Raw genomic sequence first — 20,305 nt, 5'->3', positions numbered from 1 at the left:
CTTCATTTCCCCCAAATGACACTGATTTCATTTATTCTTGCAGGGATTTTTCAAGTGTCAGGAGCAGGCACTCAGTGCAAAGCAGGGTGACCACTAGAGATCCCTCTCTGGTTTTTGCTTTTTGGGAAGCTCCCTTTGGGGAGAATAGCGCCAAGCTAGATAGACTCACAGACTTTATTGGCTACAGAAGGATGTCGGATTCAGGACAGAATGTTTCATGTAGTCTAAAATCTATGGCCCTGCGCTCTGTGAATTCCACATGTGCAATTCCTCTCACTCCAAGATAGGAAGTCTTGGGTCAGGTTGCGTTGGCTGTGCTAGGTAGGAGAGGGCAGGGCTGGCAGGAGCAGCATCTCCCTGAGCATTTGCTCCTCCTCAGTTTGCTGTGAGAGGGTTTCGTCTCAGTTGTGGCCACAGTTGACAAGTCATTATTTTATTATAGTATTTTTAACATATTTATTATAGGATATTTTTATTGGCTTTTATTTCCTATAATAGACACAAGAGCAGCTTTCTAAAGGATGCTGCTGAATCTTCCAAACAGCTGTTTCTAATGACACTACTTCATCTATTGACATCCTTGATGGATCTTTGAGTTGAGTGAGTTAGCTTAATCCATGGAGTGGAAATAGCCCAATGCAGCAGAAAGAATACTGCATTTGGAGTCAGAGGGCTTGGTTTCAAATCCTAATCCTGCTACTTATTACCTGTGTATCCTCTGGCAGGCTTTAATGTCCTCATCTGTAAAATTAATGGGTTATACCTTCTAGGCTTCAGATTTGTGACTATTCTCTGAAAGAGATCTTGTCCTAGCCTAGCCTCAATCATCTGTTGAAGGCATGGTTAGGATGTGTGCTGGGTGGAAGATGAAATAACTGAGGAAACAAAGGGTTGAGCTTCTGAACGTATTGATTTATTAGCAAATGCATGCCAATTACATGACAAATCGGGACCCTGCCTCTTTAGCTTTGACAACAGACCTCAACTACAGGGGGAATCAGATTTCTATGCATGAAACAGCTAACTAGGGGTAGCTATGTGACTCAGTGAATCAAGAGCCAGACCTGAAGATAGGAGGTCCTGGGTTCAGATCTGACCTCAGACACTTCCTAGCTGTGTGGCCCTGGGCAAGTCACTTAACCCTAAATTCATAGCCCTTACCTAGTAATTCAAAGACAGAAATAAGGGTTAAAACAAATAAATAAATTAATTAAAGGAAAACAATTAACCAGGATATGAAATTAGGTCATCTGATTTCTAATTGGAGGAAAGATTAAGGGTTTTTCAAGTTGGAGGGGAAAAAAAATGCACAGATGCAATTCCCTGAGGTGTCTCACTCCCCCTAGTGTCTGTATTCAATAAAAGGAGCATTGAAATAACAACCAATTGATCAGTATGGGGCCAGTTTTCAGATAAGATGCGAGTTGCTTGACTATAATTGCTGGAAAATTCCTTCCATCAATCTTTGGTTCTAATTGGGCTTCTGGTCATCATAACTGTGGGTCAACAGGTGGAGACAGACCTACTTGCTAGCTATGTAGGGCTTAGGTTCAAATAGTGGGTTAACATTTTCTCACAGTTCTTATAATTGCATAAACTATTCTTCCAACACTGAAATTGGACTAGACATATCATTTGAAAGTCAATGAGTGCTGCCCTCGGACACCAGCTAGGAAGTATGGTTTGGTGCGGATGGCTGCTTGAGAGAAGGTCTTTTGGTACCTGCAGACCTCCCCCACTCGCACCCCAGGTTCCCCATTTTGAAAATGTTCTTTCTTCCTTTCTCAATAGCAAACTGGGCAGTCTTAGAAATGGCGAACGCAAACAGGGAAGACTTAACCAGAGCTCCCTTCATTTTGGTGATCCCCAGTTTGACAAAGGGCAAGTTTTCTAATTATAGACTAAGGGGGCACTGCTAACACCCTTCTCCCCTCTGGTTATGAGATGAATGAGTCTGGAATCAAGGGAAGCCCCATCCTTTACAAGATCAAAGTAGCAATCACTTATCAAGATTCCGATTTCGTTTTCCATTTGATTGAGGGACTCCGTACTAGATGACCTCTTCAGGACTGTGAGGGCTTTAAGCTTCTGTGCTTCTAAAATGATACTCAGGATATTGATCTTGGTTGCTCTAAACCGGCTGCCCTCACCCCACAAGCTAACCATTTGCTTACTGAATTGCTTCCTTTTCTGCATCTATAGATCTTTCAGAAACCGCTGATGGAGTCTGAGCTGCTGACAGAAAAAGAGGTGGCTATGATTTTTGTTAACTGGAAGGAGCTGATAATGTGTAATATCAAACTGCTGAAGTAAGCCTCTTTTCTCTAATTACCCACAATGCTTTGCTTTCTTGGTTTCTCAGACTAGTATTTTGTGTGTGTGTGTGAGAGAGAGAGAGGGATGCTTTGTTTCAGTTAATCGCATTCTCTGTTTTTTTTTTGTACTCATAAATCTCTAACCTTTCTTTTTAGTCCTTTCTAGAAATGTCTCTCCCTTCCCATTCTCATTGCTGACAAATGATATATTACAGAAATTTATTTTCTTTTTTTGAATGTGATTCTAAGGTTTCCAGAAAGTCTTTCAATTCTTCTTTCCTAAATACTGTTCAAAGGGAGAGGAATTAAAAGTTCAATTGAGAGTCTACATTCCCCACAATGCTCACACTCAGACATCCTGGCCAGGAATATTTGAGAAAAATTCTTGGCTCATTTATTTGAAGAGACTTGGAACTATTCATTCTATTCTAATGTCAGCTTTCTTAAGGAAACATACTTCAGGGTAAACATTCATGGAGTTGTTGGCCTAGAAGCATTGCTGTTTCAATCCTCAAAGGTAACAACACATTTCAGTGGAAAGAGGATTGGGTATTTGAGACCCAGCTCTGCCACAAACTAAAGACAGAAGAGATCTGGGTTCAAGTTCTAGTTTGGTTACTTAGTGACTATGGAGTCTGTGTGGGCAAGTCAGTGAACTTCCCTGAGACTAGTTTTCTTTTTTGTAAAATAATGCTAATACTACCTACCTTACACGTATTTTGGAAACTATAGAGCACAAGCTTAGTAGCTTAACACTGCATGAAGACTTCTGGGACCATCTTCATAAACATTGTTATTATTGGCATTTCATATGAATTTTTGATCCTCTATTTTCTTATTGATAAAGTGAAGTGGTAGTACTGAATGGTCTCTAAAGCCTCTTCCAGTGTCCTAAACTTTTGACTTCTATGCATGGCAGAACTCCAGCAAAACATGACTCATTATTACAAGAATTTGCATAGAACAAAAGTAGGATTGTCGTCCTCCAGACTGCAAAAACTCCGTTCAAAAAAAGCCAAATATAACATAACTTATAGCCAGAGATGTTTTCCTCCTGCCCCTCATACTAGTGTTAAATAGGGCTTCTATTGTGATATAGCAATCTGGTCCTTTCCTAAAATCAGTTTCTCTGTTTTCTTTTCTGTCATCTTACTAACAGTCCCCAAACTCACTGAGAGAAATTGGAGTAATGGGTGTGGGTCTGTCTGTCTGTCTCTTGTGTGTGTGTGTGTGTGTGTGTGTGTGTGTGTGTGTGTGTGTGTGGTTGGGGATAGAGGGATGATGGGAACAAATGCAATTCTGAGGTTTTACAATCTATCCAAAGTCTCAAAATCAATGAGAAGTAATAAAATTTGGGTTTGGGTGTAATCATCTCCATTGCAATAAAACTATCCTTCCTCTGCAGTAGCAACCACGTAGGATGATAAGAAATACAGCCTTAAAGCAGTGAAGTACAGTGTAGGTTTGGAGCCAGAAGATGTGGTTTCAAACTTCACCTCTACCTATCTACTATCTTACCTTCAGCGACCTGAACTGGGCTTCATTTTCTCTGTCTTCTCCCTCAAAGAGGGAAGAACCAGAAACCAGAAATTCCCAAAGGTCAGGGAGCCTGAAGAGACCTGAAGCAAGTCCAAAGACACTCTCTCTCAGTCTCTCTCTCTCTCTCTCTCTCTCTCTCTCTCTCTCTCTCTCTCTCTCTCTCTCTCTCTCTCTCTCTCTCTCTCTGTCTCTCTGTCTCTGTCTCAGTCTCTCTCTCTGTCTCTCAGTCTCTCTCTCTCTGTCTGTTTGTCTCTGTCTCAGTCTCTCTCTCTGTCTCTCAGTCTCTCTGTCTCTCTCTGTCTCTCTGTCTCTCTCTCTCTTTCTCTGTCTCTCTGTCTCTGTCTCAGTCTCTCTCTCTGTCTCTCAGTCTCTCTCTCTCTGTCTGTTTGTCTCTGTCTCAGTCTCTCTCTCTGTCTCTCAGTCTCTCTGTCTCTCTCAGTCTCTCTCTCTCTCTCTTTCTCTGTCTCTCTGTCTCTGTCTCAGGCTCTCTCTCTGTCTCTCAGTCTCTCTCTCTCTGTCTGTCTGTCTCTGTCTCAGTCTCTCTGTCTGTCTCTCAGTCTCTCTCTCTCTCTGTCTCTGTCTCTGTCTCAGTCTCTCTCTCTCTCTCTCTCTGTCCCTGTCTCTCTGTCTCTCTGTCTCTCTGTCTCTCAGCCTCTCTCTCTCTCTCTCTCTCTCTCTCTCTCTCTCTCTCTCTCTCTCTCTCTCTCTCTCTCTCTCTCTCTTTCTGTCTCAGTCTCTCTCTCTCTCTCTCTCTCTCTCTCTCTCTCTCTCTCTCTCTCTCTCTCTCTCTCTCTCTCTCTCTCTCTTTCTGTCTCAGTCTCTGTCTCTGTCTCTGTCTCTCGCTCACTAGACTTTGTGTGTTCACAAATATGTTTAATAAGGTCTAAGCAGAAAGGTGGCACACCAGCCTTGGCAAATCATGAAGGGTACCCTTACAAAGTAACATCTGAACCAGTCTTTAAAGGATGGGTAGGAATTTGACAGGTGAAGAGAGGGAGGGTGGGTTCCTGGTGTAGGAAACATTCTAGGCAAAGGTAGGGAGATGCAAATGCGGTGTGTGTTTTGGTAGACAACAAAGCATTGTTCAGTTTAGCAAAGGGTTAGGTGTATGAAGAAGAGCAATTTGAGAGAATGTCAGACAATACAGTGATGCCAGATGGTAGGTTTAAATACTAGGTTGAAGAATTTGAACTTGACTCAGTGGCCAATAGGAAACCACTGAAGATTTTGACTTATGATCTATGGAACCGAAGTATTGTGTTAATAGCAATTGAAAAGGTGGATAAGGGGTGGAAGGAGATGATTTTTTAAATGTTGTCTTCCTATATTTTACCCCCAGTAAATCAATTACAGATTTTTTTTCTGGAAAATACAATAAGTATCTGCATTGACTGCAATGGGGAAATTTTAGCTAAAAACAAATGTGTCAAGTAAGTTATTGTAAATTTAGCCCTAATTCCAAAATTCCCATCTTTTATCCCTTTATTCATATATCAATAATTCATTCAAAATAGACATGGGATTGGGTTATACATTTTTTAGGGATCTAAGTGTTTCAGGGACTGGGACATAGGCCTCAGTCATATGATTGTAGTAACTAGGAAAAGAGAAAGTACATTGGGGCAATATTTTATGAAATATCCTCTAGCTGTGTGACCCTGGGCTAGTCACTTAACCCCATTGCCTAGCCCTTACCACTCTTCTGCCTTACAACCCAATACACAGCATTGATTCTAAGGTGGAAGGGAAGGATCAAGCAGAAAAAAGCACTATCCCCTAACTCCAAACATCATTCTTAGAGGAAAAATCACGGTTTTGTTCCATTCCCTGACTTTTCACCTGGCAGAATTTCTCACTTACGCTGGAACACATTTGTAAATCTAATCAGCATTATTAACATTTTCCCCATCACGTTCTTGTCTAAACAATCAACAAAACAATAAATCCAACCTCGATTTGTGGCATTTGCTGATTCCAAAGTGTCCATGTTTATACTGAAAATGTAACAGTGGAGAGTCTGTGAAAGCTGGCTCCAGCACACTCGTGACCTCTGAAGGTCTCCTTTTTCCATTCCAGCTTTCAGCCTAGCACTTCTGCTGTACCAAAGATCAGAACAATGGTTGAAGGTCAACTCCTTATGCCAGCTTGTTTTATGACTGCAGGGAAGCAGGAGGCAGAGACAGCTGGAAAGTTGGATGGGCAGACTACCTGCCATGTGACCATTGCTTCACCTTCCTTCCCTGAGACCTCTTGCTTTCTTTCAGTTCTTTTTGTAAAATGGAATGGGAGATTATTCTTTGTCAAATTCCATTCCAGACCGATGGCTTCTCAGGCATTTTGGGGGATGTTTGGTGCCTCCCAATACCAAAGCTCAGAGAAATCATAGGATTTCGGAGCTTCCTGCTTTGTTGGCAAAACAAAGGAATTAAGGTGGAGATATTTCAGTAGATCTGTGTTTGGAATAGATCTGGCCCTGTAGGTACGTCTCGGTAGTCCAATAAGAACTTGGGCTACAAGGAAATATTAATGGATTCCCTCCTGGTTATACTAGGAACTGTCCAACAGACTCACTGCCTCCAGTCAGAAAGCGAGTATTTCTGAGTCCCAATTCTAGTTGCAGTGATGCCAAATTGAGGCAGGAGTTTTTTAGCCTTAGACAAAATGATATAAAGTTTGTCTCTGTCTTAAAAAACAACCCTTACCTCCTTTATTGGAACTGATCCTAAGGATAGTGACTCCCACCTCGAATTCTCAATGTTCTACTTTCCCTAACCCGAGGTCCCTATTAAAACAATCTTAAACCAAGCCAAGTCAGCGAGGTTTATTGTGTTTACCATGTCCTTTCATGGAGCTAAGTGCCAGCCAATTAAAAAAAGGCGCTGGCATTTGGAGGAAGCCAAGAGGCAATGAGAAGGGAGAGAGTTGCAGGTATGGGAGACATTAGCTTCCCAGAACCAGGAGATCCCAATGTCTTCTTCAAGGAACAGCCAAGAGGCTGGTCTCACCTTACACGGGGATGAGAAAGATGTGAGAAGACTGAAAAAAAGGTAGGGTTGGGGGAAGATTAGAAAAGGCTTTGAGCACCAAATAGATTTTTTAATATAATATTACATTTTTATCCTATGGAATAAGGAATTATAAAGCAGCTAGTTGGTGCAGTGGATAAGAACGTCAGGTCTGGAGTTAGGAAGACTCATCTTCATGAGTTCAAATCCAACCACAGACACTTACTAGCTGTATCAACCTGGACAAATCACTTACCCTGCTGGCCTCAATTTTCTCATCTGTAAAATGAGCCAGAAAAGGAAATGGTAAACCACTCCAATGTCTTTGCCAAGAAAACCCCAAAATGGGGTCTTGAGAGTCCAACATGGCTTAAAATGACTGAACAACAACAAAGTATATTGAATGGGGGAGTGGGGTGGAGGTAGAGGTTAACATGGTCAGATGTCATGGTCAAAGACCTCTTTGGTGGCTGTCTTAGATCCAGGAGACATAAGCTGGGGACACCAACCAGAAGCCTATTGCAGTAGTACAGGTGGGAAGTGTTAAGGGTTAAGGGCTTGCACTAGGGGATAGTCACAGAGATGGAGGAGAATAGGGGGCTTTAGAGGTCACATTCGATCGTTCTGTAGACTTCAGAGTATTTTTATCTATTATCTACTTCCCTTTGGACTGTTGATTAATTTATTAAGCACAGTTCATAGCTCTTCTATCGCTTTAATCTTTAAGTCTTCACATATATACACATATATGGGGATATATGTGTAGATACATACATCTGTATGTGTACATGTACATCTGTGTATATATATACATATGTTTGAGTGTATATATGTATAGCGATGTGTACATCAATGTGTTTATATATAAAATGCACAACAAGTTATATATTATATAAGTATATAATATACACATATCATATATTTATATATATAAAATCCAAGGTTACTAATTAGCGATCTTTACAACGGGGTGATGTAGCGTGTATGATGTAGCATGATTTCTAAGAAGGTAGTGAGTTTTTTATCAGGTAGAGTATGGAAGATGACTGATTGGAATATTATAGAGGGTATAACTGTTCAGTTGTGCTTTGAATAAGATCACCTCCAAGTTCCCTTCCAACTCTTGAGTTTTCATCATTTTATATGGAATAGCCGCAGCAGCTCATCAAAGGAAAAACCTTCCTTGGGATTGTAGGTACAGTGACCAGAACAAGATCATTCTAAAACCTAGATGAAATCAGACTGAAGGTCACAAGGATTCCTCATTTCCTGGTCTAATCTTTGTAAGCCAGAATGCCAGCTAATTCTACCCTTGAAAGAGAACTTTAGAGGAGGAGACTGAAGTAGGATAGTAGGGATAATACATTCCAGGTACTATTTAAGTGACTTTAGGACCAGCATTTTGACTAAGCAGCCAGAAGACTATAGACTACATCTTCTACCTTCAGTGAATGGTACGATCTTGCCTCAAACCTATGGCTCTTTTAAGTTAAAAAATTCCCCTTTTGCTTTCTTCATTTTTCCCCCTACATTCAATCCACTTCTATTCCCCAGTCAAATATTTATTCTCTGGCTGATACAGAAGTATAATTTTGCTGAAGATCATAGTACAGCAGACAGCTTAAAGCTGTCTGTTGGATGACCCATTGGATTTCATAGGATCATAGTTTAAAACTGGAAAGGATCTTACCTGTGCATAATTCTTTCATTTTACAGCTAAGGAAACTAAGGCGTAGAGGGGTTAAGTGATTTATCCAAAGTTGTACAGTTTTTAAGAGGCAAAAACAATATTCAAACCCAGGACTTCTGCTTCTAAATCTAGTACTCTTGCCAAGGCACCACACAGATGTCTTTGTTTATCTCACAGATATCTTGTTTTTTTCTATCTATAGAAGCTTTGCATCATCTCATTTGATGGCACCATTTGCACCAGAGGTTCATTTGCATTCAGAATTCATATTTTTAAAAGATAGGAGTGATTCCTGTTAGAAACGATGTCACCCACAAGCACATTCCCAAATATTGGAGAATATAGCATTCTTCTCCAAGATAATTCCCAAGTAAATGTTGTTAGTTTTATTCCTACAGCTTGCCATTGTCTGTTTGTTTGATAGCTCACAACATCTCTTTCTGAAGGCACCAAGATACTTCTTATTTCAAGGGATAAGCGGCCCATGCCAATCAATACTACTCCTGAAGCACCTGCCCTAGTCTGTTGTCTCCTCTCAGATCTACCATAACCCAAAACTATTCTGATGGGTTGCCATGTTATCCTTAGAGGTCCTTAAGCAGCTCAGGAGACCATCTGAGAAATATTGTATCCCTTGAATAAACAATTATGGAAAGTCCAAAGGTTCTAGAGCCCCTTTCTTAAATCTTCCATGGCGTATTTTTGAGGTGCCATAATAACCACTTATCTTTCATATAACGGGCACCTCCTAGTATATATTATCCTAAAAGGCCCAGTAGTGTTCTTATCTGTGCTGATAACTTAAAACGCTTAAGTCAACTGGGAACCCATTTACCTAAATGCAACTCTAGACTCAGTCTTTGAGTTTTCTTTCTAAAATTCCAGTGACTCAGGTTCCCACCGGTGGGAACATTAGAATTTGGTTCATTCTTGGATCTCCACCAAACAAGCAAACAAACAAACAAAAAACCCCACAAAACCCAGGAGAGACCATCAGCATCTCTGCAAGAACTGATGCTAATAAAACTGTCTATATGACAGGTTTTATTTCAGAGAAAATGCCTACCCAAGAATCCCACAATCCCACGCCTACTTCTATGAAGCTCCACCTCCAAGAGAACTAATTTAAAGTAATATGTTACGTGGGGTCTCCTGTAAGAGGAAAGTATTAATATTGCTAAAAAGACCTTCTCTTCTCTCTGTTGAACATTTCTCTGGTCAACTCCTTGGGAGTCTTTTGTGTAATTCCCTTTAAAACAGAACCTTAGAGTGAAACCTAGATTTATGAACAAGCCATGAATTTCATCATCAGTGTTGTCAAATAGGAACACAAGTAGGCAGAACAAGGCAAGTTCTTTCCTTTCTTCCTTCTAATCCCTAGTATTTCATACCTTGTTTAGTGAATAGGAAAAGGAGATGAGTCTTTAATTTTTACCAACATTTTCCCTCTATATCTCAAAAATCCTATCACTTTTTCTTTAAGTCCAGAGAAAATGTTGATAGTCGCATTCTATATACTGCGTTTATTCATTCAACAAATGTTTACTAAATACCTGCTCCTTGGGAGGAACTCTGCTATATGTTTTCTTTACTGGGCATGCGTAACTCTCAGGGTCTCAAATATTGTGATCCTGACCCCACACGGCATTTGAATCCTTGCCATTTAGAAACTACCCATTTTCCAAGTTATGATGTTATATTTCACATTTAAATCTTAGATGTCCTACAAAGGTATTCATGGGAGAGATCCTTGTGTAATATGGCCCTTAAAATTCAAACAGATGTTTTCCAAAGCCAACACATCTTCCTTATGCCACCATCACCTCTTAGTTTCTAGGACACAGCTTGAATTTATTATCATATTTGTAGGCTATTTTCAGAATCCTCGTGTTTCTGCCCAATACCACCAATTAGCTATTATAATGATGGAGAGAAGTTGCACAATTACCCATGAAGCAATTTATATTTAGCTCTGTCAATGATAAAAAAATTGGGAGTGACAACTAATTTATTTCATAATTTTGTTTTGCTCCACTGATATTAAAGTGAACTACTAATTCCCTGAGATACACCAACGAGATAGTTATAGAGGTAGCTTAGACGGGCTAAACTAAGCTGGTGTTTTTGTCACAAATAATCCATAAAAGATTTTTCACAAATGGAAAATGATGGTCTGGGTAGGCTCACCTGAACCACACAAGAAAAAAAAATAAATCTATTCCTCACTAAGATTAAAAAAAAAAATAGATTTCAAAAGGTAGTTTTACCTCCTAGCGGGTATAACTGATGATCTGAATCCAGCTTGATCAGATTCATTTTCTTTCTTTCTATGTCTCCTAAATAAGCTTATTAGTGACTTGTGTTTCTTATTATAAAGAGATTTTCTTTTACCAATTACATGGAATAACAGATTTCCACATACGTTTTCCTTCCAAATTATCTCCCTCATTCCCTTTTCTTCCTCCTCCAGGAGCTGGCAAGCAATTTGATCTGGGCTATACATATATGATGATGCAAAACATTGCTATATTGTTCATTTTTCATTGTTCATTCATAATCATATGAAACCCAAACCCCCAAATAAAAACCCAAATAAACTAAAGTGAAAAATCATATGCTTTGGTCTACATCTGACTCCATCCCACAGCTCTTTCTCTGGAGGTGGATGCCATTCTTTGTCATAAGCCCCTCAGAATTGTCCTGGATCATTGTGTTACTGAGAGTAGCTGGTGACTTGGGTTTCTATGAAATATCGTTTCCTTCCGAGGACCAGAAACCGATTCCCAAACACCCTGACAGTCGCTGTGTGAAAAGAGAACTAACTTCTCTTTCTGCTGCAGAGCCCTGAGAGTTCGAAAGAAGATGTCTGGTGAGAGGATGCCCGTGAAGATGATCGGCGACATCTTGACTGCCCAGTTGCCCCACATGCAGCCTTACATCCGGTTCTGTAGCTGCCAGCTAAACGGGGCAGCCCTCATCCAGCAGAAGACGGATGAAGTCCCCGAGTTCAAGGATTTTGTCAAAGTAAGGAGTTGAGTGAACACATACTGAGGTCTCCTTCAGAGTTTGTCTCATTCATTCCTAGTTGTCGGCTGTTTTCAGAATCCTCATGTTTCTGCCCAATAGTACCAATTAGCTATTATAATTATGGAGAGAAGTTACCCAATTAATTACCCAGAAGGCAACTTCTATTTGGCTCTGCCAATGATAAACAAATTGGGAGTGATGACTAATTTAGTTTATAATTTTGTTTTGGTCCGCTGATATTAAAATGAACTACCAATTCCCTAGGCTACGCCAACGAGATAGTTATAGAAGTGGTTTAGAAGTGTGGAAAGGATTAAAATACATTTGAACACAGTTTGAAATGTCATGAGGGTCTACAGTGCAGAGCTAAGCCGGGGGACCTTCAGAAAACTGGCTGCCCTTAGACCTAGAGAATGCTTCTTCTTGGCTGTCATTCTGGCTCCAGCTGGACTTCTTGTTTCAGAAATGTGTAAATGATAATAACTAGGAACATTTATGTAGTGCTTACTGTGTGCCAGACACTGTAGTAAGGGCTTTTTCTAAGCATTCTCTCATTTGATCCTCACAATAACCATGGGAAAATAAGTGCTATCCCTATTCCCATTTTAGAAATGAGGCAAATAGGGGTTTTAGTGACTTGCCCAGGGTCACACAGCTAGTAAGTAAGGCCAGATTTGAACTCAGATATTATTGATATCTGATACCAGCACTCTGTCCACTGTGCCACCTGGCTACTGTAGTAGTAGAATTGGAATAAGGTAATTGGGTATTGCTAAATAAATAAGCAAACCTTTATTTTTTAAATAGTTTTTTTATTTTAAATATATATATTTAAATCCTTACCTTTTGTCTTGGAATCAAGACTGTGTATTGGTTCCTAGACAGAAGAGTGTTAAGGGCTAGGCAATGGGGGTTAAGGGACTTGCCCAGGAAGCCTCCCTTGGACAAGGTCCTGCGTTTCTCTGCTCTGGACAGATGTCCTGCCCGAGAAAAGAACTCTGGACCTAGCATGCCGTGGACAAGTCCCTTTACCTTATTCAGCCTCTATTTTCTCATCTGCAAAATGAGGATAATTATACCTACATGGGGTTGAAGTAGTCACAATCATTGACAGTACTGGGTTCTAGGGCAAAAAAATGAGGGTTTCTAGTTTGTATTATACTTAATTGTGTGCTTTTTCTCTCCTCCTTATTTAAATAGATTGAAGATTTCATAAGGACAGTTAGAAGTATTGGTTTTTATTATCTTCCATCTTAGAGTCAATACTGGGTATTGGTTCCAAGGCAGAAGTATGGCAATGGGTAGACAAAAGGGGTCAAATGACTTGCCCAGGGTCACACAGCTAAGAAGTGTCTGAGGCCAGATTTGAACCCAGGATCTCCCATCTTTTGCCCTGGCTTTCAATCCACTGAGCCACTCAGCTGTCCCCCAGTTCTGTGCATTGTTAATACACAATTACATGTATTAATGCCTAGCTGATAGTAGGTGCTCAATCAATGTTGATTTGTATTAAGATGTGTCATAAGACATATGTTTACTGTCTACAGCAATGTCTACTGTGCTAACACTCATTTCTGGGATTATAAAAAAGGAGACAAGGAATCGGACACCCTAATATTACGTCTAATAAGATTAGGAAGGGATTTTCAAATAAGCTTCAATTTGACCGTCAGTGCTAAAACACTGGCTTTCTTGAAAGCAATTGGAAGAAACTGTACAGCAAGAAGCTCTGGGGAACTGCCGAGTGATTTTTCTCTTTTCCCATCCCTTCTGCATGGTGGCTGAAAACACTGACCCCATGTGGGCACTGTAGACTCTAGGTCTGCCCTGGTCACTTCTGAGATGCCTCTAGTTTGAGTCATCGGAGAAATGCTTGTTCTTTGATGTGATGCCAGCTGCCGAGGACAGTTACCTTCTTCCTGGGTTGGATGTACTATTTATTGTATACCAAACTGCCAACAAGGAAGATCGCAAGTTTTAAATCAATTCAAGGGGGCAGTGAGGTGGCTCTGTGGATAGAGACCCAGAACCAGGGACTTGGGCTCAAACCTGGCCTCAGATATTTCCTAGCTGTGTGACCCTGGGCAAGTCCCTTAACCCCCATTGCTTAGTCCTTACTGCTCTGTTTTAGAACCAATAAGCAGCATTGATTCCAAGATGGAAGGTTAGGGTTTAAAATTATTATAAATTAATTCAATAAAGTTCTTTGTAAGAGTAGGCTCAAGGAACATCCATCTAGTTAGTTAGGTTTTTAAGAAGTTTTGTTTTTTCTTTTAGTGTAACAAGGAATGATGTGTGGCTATAAAGGAAATGGAGAGAGAGAGACAGAGACAGAGACCGAGACAGAGAGAGAGACAGAGAGAGGGAGGGAGGGAGGGAGAGAGAGAGAGAGAGAGAGAGAGAGAGAGAGAGAGAGAGAGAGAGAGAGAGAGAGAGAGAGAGAGAGAGAGAGAGAGAGAGAGAGAGAGAGAGAGAGACTGAGACAGAGAGAGAGAGAGAGAGAGAGAGAGGGAGAGAGAGAGAGAGAGAGAGAGACGGAGACGGAGACGGAGGGAGAGAAAGAGAGAGACAGAGAGAGAGACAGAGACAGAGACAGACAGAGAGAGGGAGGAAGGGAGAGAGAGAGAGAGAGAGAAAGAGAGAGAGAGAGGGAGGGAGGGAGAGGAAGGTGACAGTAAGGGTCAGAGAAAGGAGCATCTGTGGCCAGTGACTCCCCACTGAGGAGTGCTGGGGCAGCTTGGCCTTCACAATAGGTTTCTGCTGCTTTCCCACGGTATGTGTCCAGGATATTACTGAGCTCTTCCCCAAACTTGTTCAACTTGATAACTAAATTTAGCTGTGTTTGAGAGGATGAGAGGTGAGGAGAAGAGGGAAGAAGGATAAAGGGAAAGACAGGATCACTTGCTTCTTGGGATGGATAGGATGATGATTATACAGAAAAGACAGTTATTTATCTTATTCTTTTCTTTGAGCAAGGAGAATAATATTTGGGACTTTGTAGGACAGAACAAGGATAACCAGTATGGATTCAAAGCCCAAACTAAGCAGCTAGAGATAGTGAAATACTCTTTGTATATTATTCATCTCATCCTGACAACCTGTAAGGTAGGTGCTGATCATCATCCTCAATTTACAGATGAGGAAACTGAGGCAAACAGAGGTTGAGTGACTTGCCTGGTATCCCACAGCTAGTGAGGGTATGAGGTGGTTATTTGAACTCAGGGCCAGGTTGAGCCCCCTTACTCATTATACCACTTCACTGCTCTCATGTTTGATATTTAAAGTTACAATTATCGATTTCCGGCCTCTTTGACTCTCTCTGTCCAGGATGTTACTTCTGCCATCTCTGTGACTTTTGTCCAGAAACTTTTCCCTCTTCAACTTTGCATTCTGGAGCCTCTAGCTCCTTTTAAGCTTCGGACCATGTTCTATATGCAGCATCTCTTGATTCCTGCAATTATAAGCCCCATCCCCATCATCTTCCAATTTATTTTTTATTTCTTTTTTAATGCATATCACATTTACTTATCTAGACATATTTTGCTTTTCCTAGTAAATGCCTTGAAAGTAAAGATTGCTTCATTCCCAATCATGTGCACCCTGCAAGGCACAAAGCAGGCATGGGATTCTATTTTTATAGCTTTAAAACTGGAAGAGACCTTAGAAGCAGGCCACCAAATCCATTTTACAGATGAGAGGACTGAATCTAAGAAGTCAAATAACTTACCCAGGGTCACACAGCTAGTGTCTGAGGCAGAATTTGAACTTGGGTCTTTCTGAATCCAGTTCTCACTATTCTATCTCTTTTACCACTTAATGGATCGAACCAAAATTGCTCATCACAAAGATGTGAGATGACTTTATCAAGAACAGGTTATAGGGATAATATACGTCTAGCTCGGTGGAATTGCTCGTCAACTCCGAGAGGAGGGAAGGAAGAGGGGAAGAAGACAGTATGAATTATATAGCATTGGAAAACTTATGTGTACATTTGTTATTGGAATAAAATAAAGATAAATTTAAAAAAAGAACAGGTCATAATAGACTAACCTCATCCCCCCCCTTTTTTTTGACAGAGGGGATACCTGAGACACTATATTCCTTGATTTAGTCTCTCATTCTCTCTTAGTGGACAAGCTGGAGAAATAAACAATAGTGCAGTTAGGTGGAGGCCAACTGGTTGAATGGCCAGACCTAAAACATAATTGTGGGTAGAGGGAGACCTCTAGGAGAATGCCCTAGGAATCTATCCTTAAATCTCCACGAAAGGGGATGGATGCAGAAACAATTGTTGATAATACATTGGTTTTCAGAAGTGTAGGCAGTCAATCAACAAACATTTGTTAGATGCTTATTCTGCGCTAAGTATTATGCAAAGAAAGGTAAAAATAGTCCCTGCCCTCAAGAAGCTTACACTCTAAAAGGAAAGACAAATATGCAAAAGCCTGTGTAGGTCCCTGGAGCTGGTTGTAGAGAATATACAGGGAGTAAAGTGTACAGAGTCCTAGAAGTAGAAGCGGTTCAGCTCAGGAAGGGCTATAAATGCCCAACAGAAAACTGTATTTGATCCTGGAGGTAAAAGGGAGCCCCTGGAGTTTACTGACTAGAAGGGAGATGTGGTCAGGTCCTATACTTTAGGAAAATCATTTTGGTCAACCGAGTGGATAATAGATTGAATTGGGGGGAGAAATGAAGTAGGGAGACCAATTAGAAAGAAAGATTTTGCAGGGGTTGCTGGATGGCTCAGAGTGTTGAGAGCCAGGCTTGGAAATGGGAAGTCCTAAGTTCAAAGCTGGCCTCAGACACTTCCTAGCCGTGTGACCCTGGGCAAGTCACTTAACTCCCATTGCCTAACCCTTACTGTTCTGCTTTGGAACCAATACCTAGTATTGATTCTAGACAAAAGGTAAGGGTTCAAAAAAAGCTATTGCAATAATCATATATGATGAAATCACAAATTAAAGCAGTAGCTGTGTGTGAGTGATGAGAGATTCATGTGTGAACGTTATCGTGAAGGTAGAAAAAACAAAATTTGGCAATGGCTTGGATTTGTGGGTGGTTAAAGGTGAAGAATCAAGGATGATTGGGAGGATGACTTCAACAATAATAGGAAAAGAGGAAGTGTTAGGAGGGGGAATAAAATGAGTGCAGTTTTGGTGGCCATGTCGAGTTTGAGTTAATTATGAAATGTCCAAAAGGCAGCTGATGATATAGGAGTATTATTCAGGAACAAGACCAAGACTAGATCTATAAATCAAAGCATCATTTGCATGGAGAGGATAATTTAATCCATAGAGGCTGATAAGATCACAATTGAGGGGGCAGATGGGTAGCACAGTGGGTTGAAAGCCAGGGCTAGAGATGGGAGGTCCTGGGTTCAAATCTGACCTCAGACACTTTTTTTGTTGTATGACCCTAGGCAAGTCACTTAATCCCTACTGCCTTGCCCTTTTCACTCTTCTGTATTGGAACCAATACACAATATTGATTCTAAGGTGGAAGGTAAGGGTTTAAAAAAAAATCACAATTGAGAAGAGAAGAGGTCGTAGGGCAGAGTCTTACGGGGATACCCACAGTTGGTATAGGTACAGGATAGGGAAGACTCAAAGACGAATTCAAATTTAGGAGCATAACATGAAATAGTGAAGTCAGAAAGAGAAGCACATTTAAAGGAAAAGAGAATAAGCTCAAATTTAGAGTTGCACATTGGAAATCCACTTGGATTTAGACAGTTGGAGATCTCAGAGGTTAAGCCTGGAAATATAGATTTAGGAGTCTTCTGCAAAAACAGAGGTCAGTGAACTGATTGGGATTGCATTCAGGAAAGGGAAGGGAATAAGCATTTATGTAATACCTTCTATATGCCAGGCACTAGGCTAAACACTTACATTATGTCTTGTGATCTTCACAACAACCCTATAAGGTAGATGCTGCTATTATCCCCCTTTTACCATTGAGGAAACGGAATCAAACAGTTTAAGTGATTTGCTCGGGGTTGCCCAACTCTAAGTATCTGAGGTGGGATTTGAACTTGCTGACTCAAGGTCGAACACTAGTCACTGTGCCACCTAGAGGCCTGAATTAGAGTAGTGTTGAGAGAGACAGGACTTTGAGAAACACCTACCCTTAGTAGTTGGGAAGAGGACAAAGAGCTAGTGAAGGAGACAGAGATGGAGTAGTTAGAAAGGTGGGAAGAAAACCAAAAGAATATGGTTTTCTGAAAGCAGCAGAGAAGAATAGGAAGGGTCAAACATTTCAAATGTTGCACAGAGGTCAGGAAAGTTAAAGACAAAAAATAGCCACAATATTTGGTGATTAGGAGGTCATTCCCTTTAGTTATTAGCTTTTTGAAAGCGAAAACTACATATTTCTCAAGTATAATCTTTCTTTCTTTTTTACAAACTCTTATTTCAGAGATTAGCTATGGATCCTCGATGTAAAGGGATGCCACTCTCTAGTTTTATATTGAAGCCTATGCAACGGGTAACAAGATACCCACTAATTATTAAAAATGTAAGTACTTCTAATTATTAAAAATGTAAGTATCTGTCTTGTTATTGTTTCAATCCAGGATTATTACTATTTGTTCTGCTGGTATAAGATCAAAATTAATATCCAATGACTCTGACAGGTATTATATTTTATAAGATTTATTAATAATCACTTGAACTAGAGGAAAAGTAAAGAATCTGGATAAAGAGCAGTTTCCTTGACCAGGAAAGTGGGAGAAGAGAAGAGAGAGAGAGGGGAAAAAAAGGCAGGGTTACACAAATTTTTATCTACAAAACATAAGGACATAACATGGATATGAGAGAGGAATTCTGGGAAATGAAGTCCTGTGGTACAAAATTCTAATTACACATTCCTTTGAAGGGATCAGACAAATAATGATGGGGAAATGGGTACTTGAACTTTGGAACAATAAGGCATATCCTAGAGAGAAAACTTCCTCTCCTTTTTATGTGTTTTTCTTTTTTTTTTCAATTTTTATTTTCAGTCCCAAATTCTCTCCCTCAATCCCTTCTCTCACCCACCAAGAGGGCAAGAAATGGAATACCCATTATACATGGAAAGTCATGCCAAAACATTATGTCCTCCTACTGCCCCCTATAGGTATTTTTCAACATTAATTTTTTCCACTTCCAAGTTCCAAGATCATCCTCTTTTGAACACAAACTACTTAATTAGAGCATTCCCTCCGTTTTTCTAGTGTTGTTTCGTTGTTGGGAGAAGGGGCCATTTTTAAGAAAAGGCATTTTAATTGGTCCAGCTGCTTGATCTGCCAATGATTTAGCAAAAGCTATTTCCCTGGTTGTGATTCTGGAAAGCTAATGGAAATAATGGAAAGCTAATAATAAAATACTACAGATGGGTACAGGAACGCCAAGAGCAGAAGGCCCTTTTCGAAAGCAGAGCTCTTTTTAAGAAAAGAGAAGCTTTGGGCCTGTTGTTTTGCACATTCTTAATAAGGAGTTGAATAGTTTAATCCTAACAGAAAAATTTGAAGTTACTTGTCCAGTGTGGAATATACTTACCCTTGAGAGGTGTAGACACGATGTATGTGTGCCAACACATAATATATATCCCCTCTCTCGCCTTAGCATCCTTCTCTGGGATGGAGAGAATTTTTCTGTTGAGAATTCAGGGCCAAGGTTGTCTCCTCTGTCCTTAATTGAATACCCAGCAACTCTTCTTCTTCCATATTAGATTCATAAGCTCCTAGAGCTGGAGCTAGAAGGTTCTTCAGAGTCTGTTTAGTTTAATCCCCTCATTTTACAGAGGAAGAAACTGAGGTAGGATTTGAACTGAGGTGAGATTTGAAGATGGATAACTGACTTGCCCAAGACCAGTCAGTCAAAAGTATTTATTAAGTCCTGAGGATGATGCTGGAAGTACAAATACAAGCAAAAAGAAAGACAGTCTCTGCCCTTAAGCAGCTTGCATTTTTTTCTTTTTAACTCTTACCTTTTGTCTTTGTATCCATTCTATTTTTTAAAAATCCTATTGGATTTTTATTTATTTTTAAGCATTTTCTAATTATGTTTTAAATGGTTTTAGTCACATTTGAGTTTTGTAGCTACAAATCTGACACATCTGATCTAATCCAACCATTTCAATTTTTTGTATCCATTCTAAGACAGAAGAGTGGCATAGGGTAGGCAGTTGAGTTCAAGTGACTTGCCCAGGTTCAGACAGCTAAGGAAGTAATGGATGTCAAATTTGAACCCAGGACCTCTCAGCTAGCAGCTTACATTTTAATGGGTGAAGACAAGATATAGAAGGAACTAGAAAAGAAGGGAAAGGGGGAAGGTACATGGGGCCCAGGGGCCTACATGCCTTCTTAAGTAGAGGTTCAAGGAGGAGCCATCCAGTCAGAGAGTGTCGAATCCAGGTTTGCTGACTCCAGTGCTCATGCTACTCTTTCCATTATGGCTCCACCTCCTGTCACCTCTATATGGAGTTCAAAGATATTCTGGCTTCTAAAGGGAGGAGAATTGAGAAGCAGAGGAAATAAAGGCTTGCTAATTGAAAAATAAAATTAAATTAAAAATAAAATTTTATTATTATTCCATGCTTTATTTGTTAATTTATGGTATTGAATCAACTTTGAGGCTGCTAAAGAGGATAAGAATGAGCATTTATGTAGTAACTGAAGGTTTGTAATATACTGACAAAAGTTATCTCACTTGATCATTACAGCTATCCTGCAAAGTAGATCCTCTTATCAT

The 20,305-nt window shown here is 40.2% G+C and overlaps 1 protein-coding gene across 9 annotated transcripts in view; it reads left to right on the top strand.

The window, feature by feature from the left end:
• The window catches only part of ITSN1 (intersectin 1), a 308,496-nt gene that overhangs the window by 250,017 nt on the left and 38,174 nt on the right, over nt 1-20,305 (top strand). For all 9 annotated transcript variants that reach the window (XM_056826047.1, XM_056826045.1, XM_056826042.1 and 6 more), the window contains 3 exons: nt 2,203-2,309; nt 11,390-11,573; nt 17,991-18,089. In XM_056826047.1, coding sequence (XP_056682025.1) covers nt 2,203-2,309; nt 11,390-11,573; nt 17,991-18,089 — 390 coding nt within the window. The remainder of the gene's footprint in view (nt 1-2,202; nt 2,310-11,389; nt 11,574-17,990; nt 18,090-20,305) is intronic.

The sequence above is a fragment of the Monodelphis domestica genome, chromosome 4, assembly GCF_027887165.1.
Source record: "Monodelphis domestica isolate mMonDom1 chromosome 4, mMonDom1.pri, whole genome shotgun sequence".
NCBI lineage: Eukaryota > Metazoa > Chordata > Mammalia > Didelphimorphia > Didelphidae > Monodelphis > Monodelphis domestica.
This window is presented reverse-complemented; position numbering and strand designations above follow the sequence as displayed.